General features: G+C 39.6%; 1 protein-coding gene across 2 annotated transcripts in view; it reads right to left on the bottom strand.

Moving 5' to 3' along the window:
- Positions 1-6,726: 6,726 nt before the first annotated feature.
- Positions 6,727-8,448, bottom strand: part of SNAP25 (synaptosomal-associated protein, 25kDa) — a 30,239-nt gene continuing 28,517 nt past the window's right edge. For both annotated transcript variants that reach the window (XM_009886037.1, XM_009886038.1), the window contains exon 7: positions 6,727-8,336. In XM_009886037.1, coding sequence (XP_009884339.1) covers positions 8,268-8,336 — 69 coding nt within the window. In that variant the 3' untranslated portion in view covers positions 6,727-8,267. The remainder of the gene's footprint in view (positions 8,337-8,448) is intronic.

The raw sequence follows: 8,448 nt of genomic DNA, 5'->3' as shown, positions 1-8,448 counted from the left end.
CTTTGATTAGCGTAGGATGACTTGCATCATTGCAGAGTCTCTAGATAGCCATGGAAAAAAAAAAACCTGCCTTCACTCTGACTTCTGCACTGTCAACACGTTTGCCAGCTAGACTCAACTAAGATGACGAAGATGAACCTATATCGGTAGAGGTGACTGAAAGAAAAGAAGATAGCCCTGTGCCAGTTCAGCTTCTGCCTCTGTCATATGGATACTGGCTTTTGAGCAAACCGCCTAAGTACAGTTACTTTTTCATAACTATACCTTTGCCGGTCTTGTCTGCTTAGGTTGTAAGCTCATTGGGGCAGCAATGGGCTGTGCGTGCCTGTGCTAAAGGGATGCTGACCTCAGGAAGAGTCTTGAGATGCTGCTGAGACACAAGCACTGGTGGTGCAGAGGATTTGACAGGCAGGGAGAACATGTGGCTGGCACCTCAAGTGTAACAAGTCAGACCCTTTCCTGCAATACACTGCTGCTGACTTATGTTGAATTAAGGTTAAGTTCTCCTGATTTGCTTTAAACAGAAATATTTTAAAGGGTATAATAAGCAAATATTTTTAATAAGTTACCGTGATACTTTGGTAGAGTGTTCTCCCTCCCCCAGACTGCTTTTCTTGGTTTAACTTTTACTATTGAGCATAATCAGAAGTATTCTAGAGTAATTACATAATGCAGTAAAATGCAGTCTACAGGTTTCTAACTTAGTATCAACTGAGCCCCTGATCTTACTTAATCTGTGCTCACTCGAGTAACTGTCCATGTATACAGTAGTCTCTACTATCAAGTCCTTACTGTCTGTTTGCTTTCTGTCTATAAATCAGGTCACTGCGGAGCAGGACACTATTGCAGGGGTTTGGCTTGAGTTCCCACTGTGTCCTCACGTCCACCACAGCAGCTCTGTTTCACAGCGTGTGTTTTATTGTGCTCGTTTTCAGCTTAGATTTCTTGTCCTCTGCACCCTCCTCTAGCTTCAGCCCTGTCCCCTTCTCCAGCTATCTGACCTTCCACTGCTTCTGGTGTATGCTTAGGGGTTTAAAACCTAATTATATTTTAGTCTGAGGGCAAATAGGCTTTCTCTCTTTTTCACCTCAAGGCCCAGCAAGAGTCAGTGAATATGGGTTGACTTCTGAGGGTAAGGCTGTAAGGATGGCCCAAAAGAAGGAGCAGTTCATTAAATTTTATGTTTCTGGTCAGTTTCCCCTCATTCTAATTTAATCCAAGAAACAGAAATGTGCAGTGGACACTGAAAGTATGTTTTAAGATAAGGGCTTAAGGCTGAGTGTCAGAATTACAGCTGCTGTTTCTTTAAAATTAACTTTTCAGCATGTTTTCATGGAGTTTATAAACTGACTCTAGAGCCACTGTAGGCTTTTAGGGGTCCCTCAGAGCATCAAAAGCAGTTAGTAAAATACTGTCATCAGCTGGGTTTATTGTTGTTGATATAGTAATGTCTGGGAGTACTGTGCAGTAAAGTGAAAACAGGTGTGTTTTTAAAAAGATATTTTGCTCACATTTGCATAATGTTGGTTTTGATACCCCAGAATACCCTTAGTGCAGTGGGATTTATGCGTATTCATGCTTTGGAGGTCTAAACCACCCACAAATGTGGAAAAGAACTATTTTGTTCCTTTTCATGAACTTTTGATCGGAATTTAAATGGAAAACCTACTGTGCTGTAAGCGGAACTTACAGCTGCCTGTATTTAAGTTAACACTTAGCAAATTAACTTAGGACTGCCTATAGTGAAGTTTACTAAACCATTTCTCATACAGTATTTCATTTTAACTTTCTCATGCCAGCTTGAGCTGTTATGGATTTTGGATGAAATAACTCAGTACTGGATATCTATCCCAGGTGGAGTTAGGGAAATCTACTACTTCTACCTGCTTTTTAAAAGCACAGGTTTTGAAAGCTTCAGTAAAAAAAAAAAAAACCCAAGCCTTGATATTTTTAATTAAGGAAATTTGGAGAAGAAGGAAGGAGAGTAGTTCTGCCTGTCCTACAAAAGATCCTCTAGCTGTCTTGAAGCACTATCCACTAGTGCTGTGGACCAGAAAAAATTTAGCAGGCTGGAGGGTCTCTCAGTTCTTGCCTTCCTGTGAAATACCTACCCAGTGCTTGCCTGCCTGTCTTCAGCTGTCCAAATGTCTTTGTTTGCATCGACCTAGGGAGACTTTTTTAGATCCTTTGGGATAGACTATCAAAAAAATTCCCCTTGCAACACATGTGCTGCCTTCTGGAACTTTCAGGGCTGAGCAAGACTTTCTTGCAGGTGTCCCCTCCGGGTGACACTGGCATGCTGCTCAGCTGGGGAGTAGAAAGCAGGGAGGCTGTTTCTTCTTCTGTTGAAGTCGTGGAGGAGAGAGCCTGACTGAAAGCCAAGGTGAAAAACATGCAGATGGAGGGATGTGAAGCTAGTGAAATGAGGGACAGGACTGAAGGCGTACTAATTCAGCACAAGAAAAACAGGAAGAAAACAAGCAAGTGGGTAGGTGGTGCTTCTTGGGGGTGCAGGAGGGAAGAGGAGAGCTGAGAGAAGCCTCAGAGAGTGGGACAGAGGTGCAGGGTGATGTAGGAGCCACTGGTCTGGTAGGTGGGGAGAAAAGACAATTCAAAGCTGGGACTAGCCAGTGAAAGATCCCCACAGCACTGTTTTTAACCAAGGCAGTAACTGAACCCTGATACCCCAGTTGCTACTTTTCACTTTCAGCAAGCAGCTGTGAGGTCTACCAGGCAAATGAGTATCCCCTCCATCTGCTGCTACCTATTGCTTCATCAAATTACTTACCCCGTTATGTGCAGTTTTTGCATGGGCAACAGTGATCTTGGTGTAGATCCTGAATGTGTGGGAATCAGCATGGTCCCACATAATGATTTATTTTCATTTGGGGGGTTTGGAGGTTTTTCTTGTTTTGTGGTTTTTGTTTGTTTGTGTTTGGTTTTTTTAATTACAAAATAACATTAAAAACTAAACAGACTAAAACTCCTTGGTATTTTACAACACAAACATAATCTCTCTGAATACTGTTACAGAGAGGATCCAACACTATTTGGCAAGTGCTTTGCAAAATAAGTCAGCCAGAACATGCCCCCCTCACCCCCATTGAACCAGCCCAATGCCCTAACTTCTCAGCAGGGTTTATCTCCTGTGTCTGCATTTCTTGTAGCTATTTGCAGGTTTAAAAATACTCTGTTTATATTCTACTAACTTCCAAACAAACTGTCCCCATCTCCCTCTAGAAAGGCAACAAAATGGCTCAGAAGACAGCAGTCACATCCTGCGCACCTACGCCCACAGGCGCGCACAGCAGCAGTGCATATACTTAAGCTGTCGCTGACACACATTATGTTCCTTATTACTAAGTACTCATCTCTTCCCTTTTCAATGCCTTTAAAATAGAAGATTTATGTGTGCACATATGCACACAGAAGAAGAAAGAGGGAGGGGAAAAAAAGGGTGCGGGAGTTGATTTGTTTGCTTTTAGATCCCTCAGGTCTTGAGTCACCTCTCCAGATTCAGGTTCAAATCCAAAGCCTGTGGAGGTAATCATAGAATTGTTATTGTTGGAAGAGACCTCTGAGATCGTCAAGTCCAACCATTAACCTAACACTGCCAAATCCACCACTAAACCATGTCCCACAGCACCACATCTACACCTCTTTTAAATACCTGTAGGGATAGTGACTCAAACACTTCCCTGGGCAGCCTGTTCCAATGTTTGATATCCTTTTCAGTGAAGAATTTTTTCCTAATATCCAATCTAAACCTTCCCTGGAGTAACTTGAGGCCATTTCCCCCACTTGGCTACAACCTTCTTTCAGGTAGCTGTAGAGAGTGATAAGGTCTCCCCTCAGCTTCCTTTTCTCCAGGCTAAACAACCCCAGTTCCCTCAGCCACTCCTCATAAGACTTGTGCTCTAGACCCCTCACCAGCTTCATTGCTCTTCTCTGGACGTGCTCCAGAATCTCCGTATCCCTCCTGTAGAGAGGGGCCCAAAACTGAACACAGTACTCGAGGTGGGGCCTCACCAGTGCAGAGTACAGGGGGACAATCACTTCTCTAATCCTGCTGGCCACACTATCTCTAATACAAGCCAGGAGTCTATTGGCCTTCGTGGCTACCTGGGCACACAGCCAGCAGTCAGCAGCCACCCCCAGGTCCTTTTCTGCCATGAAGCTTTCCAGTTACTGTGGCACAGTATTATATTTGGAGAATAATGGTCATCTACATTTCTAGAAGATTTAAAGTGTATCTGTAATAAGTGTGTTATGTGTCACAGTTACCTCTCTAAGGGGTGCTTTACGGTTTGCCATGCAAGCTCTGGCATATTTGTTTTTCTTCAGAAATGAAGGATGCATCCTATTTAACCCATATAAGCGAATAAAATTTACATTTCTTTAAAAAAATAGTTCATATCACTGTTTTTTAGAGTTATCATTTTCTGTTATATACAGTAATACCACCAAATCTTCAAGGAATATTAATAAGTTATTTTTCACTCTGTACCTTTACACCAAGTCCGTCTGCTTGTCATAAGATGTGCTCCATCAAATCACAAGGTGCTGTGTGTGATCCGTAGTTTCTTTTCTTGCATTTGTGTCAATCTGGAAAGCTGCAACAGTCATTTTTGAGTTTAGAAGCTGTGTGTTTATGCTAATGCTGGGAATCATCAACATCCTAAAAGTTTTAAGGTTTGTTTCTGATAAGCTGCCTTGATTTTACTTAGCTTTTTCTGGTTTTCTTAGTTTCTCACTGCTGAAATCAGGCCAGGTATTTAATGCAGGTGATTTTTTTTTTGCATGAGATATTACACTAATGAATTTTGTTCTGTTGAGGAATAGCATTCAGATATCAGTCTTTGTTATTATTTTGATATTTCCATTTCCACCCTAGACTAGGAAAGGAGAAGAACGCATGATATAAAAGAAGTCATTAATTGTGGATTTGTAGAGCTCAACAGAAGTTTGTCTTTTACTTGGACTTCAGTTTTCAAACAAAATTTTAGCTAATCCAGCTGAGTAGTTCATTCAGCTTTGGCACTTGAGAACATGAAAAAACCTTTTCCCTATCACCACCTCAAACACCAATGTGAGGATTTTGCTATGTTGCACAAAAACTGCTGGTGAAATTGCAATGAAAGCCTAGAAATAAGTGATATTTCACAAAGGTTTGTGTCTTCAAGCCTTCTTCCCCCTCCCATTTTCTTCCTTCTCTCAAACCTGGATTTCCACATGGCACTGATATAAAGACAAAAGAAATTACAGATTGGAAAATATAATGTGGTCAAAGGGAAATTTCTTACCAGGAAAAGGTTTTGCCTTCAGAAAAATCTACGTGTTTTTTGTTTCCACAGTCAGTGTGACCATTTTGGCTTATGGGAGTTACAATTCCAGCTCCTTGCTGTGTCCTTCCTTCTAGTGAGCCTTGCCCCTCAAGTGGGTAGCTGTGCACTGTGCTTGTTCAGCCTTAGGGAAAGCTTGTAGCCTGTCGTGGGAAACGGACTGACCACAGGCAGAAAGAGGAGGAAAAGGGAAATGCCACATTTGAGGCAATGTTCTGTTTAAAACTGGTTGGTTTGTTTTTTTTCTGTCGAGTCAGCTGCTACATCAGGGATTTGGTGTGCGCAAAACTTAACAGAAGTGGATTGTTCTAATAACAAACTGCATGAGATTGAGCCTTTCTTTGAATTATTTTGAGATTAATTAATCCTAGAAAAGTCAATTTTCGAAAACATCAGAGAAATGCAATATATTAAACCTAAGTTATTTTCAGTCAGCTCCTAAGAGACCCTGCATACACTGGAGGAGGATACAAAGACAAATGCAATGAAACATTTCAATGTTTCTGTCCTTCAAACTCTCAAGTTGGCAAAACATTCCCATAGTTTGGGTTTTGATCTTTGTTCAAGACAAGACAAAAACAGATGTCAAAACATACTGATTTCCTTCACAGCAACGACGTATATTTTTGATCAGCTTTAACGACTTTTGGAAGTATGATCTTCTTCAGATAGGGTGCATTCTTGTCAAATAGATGAGAATAATACCTCCATTAATATCTTCATTGCTTTCTTGCATATTTCTCGCCCTTCTCAAATATCCTTGTATTTGTATGTTCCCATACTGATGCATTTTCCAGTACCGCTTATTGCCCTCGTTCAGTAATGGGCTTTGACATTGCAGGATGATAGTGCTGTCACAAATACTAGAATCCCTGAATGAACAGGATTGGAAATGGTCAGCAGATTAAAAACGTTTGCTTGAAGTTTACTCTTTGGTTTGAAGTAGTGGGGGAAAATATTTGCATAAATGAATTTATAATGGATACTAAAAATAAAAAGCTGCTAAAGAAAACATAGCTTGTCTACATTATCATGCAATTTTAATTATGCAAGCATTTATGTTCTTTTTATGTGTATTTTGACTTAGGGCCATGTGAGGCACATGAGTGAACTGTCACTCATGCAGAGTTAATTATAATTTGTCCATATAGGGAAAAAAAACCCTGGGAAAATATGATAACACTTTTCATTGGCAGTAAACACTAGTTGTTGTTAGCCATTTGAGAGCGTTATTCTTAGCAGACTGTACAAACTCTGTAGTTCGAAGTGTTCCCTGAAAAGAGGTGTATTAGCACATGGCTAGAACTGCTACAGGAATAGATTTTATTGACAAAGAAACTGTATTGTTCTGTATCATAACATTTCCTTCATTTTTTTCTTTCCCTTGAGCAAGAGAATATATTTTGACTCAGTGTTTGGCAATCCAAGCCAGGTTATTTAAAATCATATTCACTTGGAATGTGCTGAGTGTAAAATGCTACTTTTAGAGTAGTTACTTTTATACAGTATTGCAAACAGAAATCTTTAATTTCCCACATGTAATACAGAGCCCGTTTGTAAAGAGTCTTTAGACTTTGCATGTCTCCTTTTCCCAGGTAAGTGGCAAATAACTAGTTGTCACTGACACGTAGGGCAACAAACGGATAAAGCAAGCATGGATTCTGAGATCTATAATTTTTAATAATTTTTAAACTAGCTACAAAATGTCAATCACTTCACAAACTGACAGGAGACATAAGGAATTTCATATTACATGCTGTAAATGATATTTATCTCACAGTTTATCTAGAGTTCATTCATTTAGGTTTTTTTGTTATTTTTTAATTAAGTCAGCTACTAAACATCTCAGCGATTTGGTGTGCATAGCTCTAGGTAAGCAACAGAGAACTGTACCAATAACAAACCACATGGGGATAGCGACTAGTAAGAGAGAGCCTTATAAAAATTACATTTCTTTGCACCATTTCATATGGTAGTCGTTTCCTCCAAAAGATAGTCTTCAAAAGCAGCAGACAAACCCAATATATTACACTTATTTCTTTTTGTCTTTGACATATTTTCAGCCAAGCTTTTATTTTGCTGGCAATGGCTAAATGGTGAGTGCCAAATCCCTCTTTTTTCATAATTAAAAAAAATGATCATGATTAATAACTATATATATATATCAACAAGAAAAAAGTGGCACGACTGCAAACTTGCTGGTATAACATAGTCCCAAAAGAGTCCGAATACTGAGCATGCTTTTGTTGTCATTGTTGGTGTGCTACTGCCATGGGAAAAGTCTCGTTTAAGTAGGAGTCTAAAAGTCTATTTATTCCTCATGCATAAATGCATAAATCACATCACTTTTTAGTGCAATGCTTGTTATAGTAATATAATTCCACATTGTCTAATCATGAAATCATAACAACAGATAATGGCAATGAAGAACTGAAGACAGCAGGTTTAAGTGCTTAAACATCATGATACCCAAAGACAGGAGCATGGCAGTAGCTCTGTGGAATGTCACAGTTTTACAAGAACAATACTGTATATTTAAAGGTTAACAGCACGTTTAGCATTCCAACAGTGTTGTCATTCAGCAAACATTGTTAAAAAAAAAAAAAAAAAAAAAAAAAAAAAATGGAGGAGGGGGGAAAAAGGAAAGGAATCCAAAACAGAAACAAGGAAAGGAAAAACCCCAAAAAACATCATAGTGAGCTATAGCCATCAAATCAGCGCTATGTACAACCTTTGGAAAGAAAGATATCTAGAAAAAAATAATTACAAGTATCATTTTTTGGAAAGCTGACAAACTACACAGGACAACATTTACAATGGGGCTGATATGTGCATGTGTGCAAACCTAGTAGGTAAATACCATGATAAAAGCATGAAGGTACTGCCCTGTTGGACAGTGTTAAAAGGAAATGCACTTCACTGCATTTAACCACTGCCCAGCATCTTTGTTGCACGCTGGTTGGCTTCATCAATCCTGGTTTTGTTGGAATCAGCCTAGGGAAACACAAAGGAAAGTAACAGATCAATCCAAGGCAGAAAGAGAATGTCTACAATGCTTAGTGGACACTTCTCTATTTTTGTCTAGGTCAGTAAAAATAAAAAGCTT

Source organism: Charadrius vociferus, unplaced genomic scaffold, assembly GCF_000708025.1.
Source record: "Charadrius vociferus isolate BGI_N301 unplaced genomic scaffold, ASM70802v2 scaffold455, whole genome shotgun sequence".
NCBI lineage: Eukaryota > Metazoa > Chordata > Aves > Charadriiformes > Charadriidae > Charadrius > Charadrius vociferus.
Note: the sequence above shows the minus strand (reverse complement) of the source record. Positions and strands in the feature narration are given on the sequence as shown.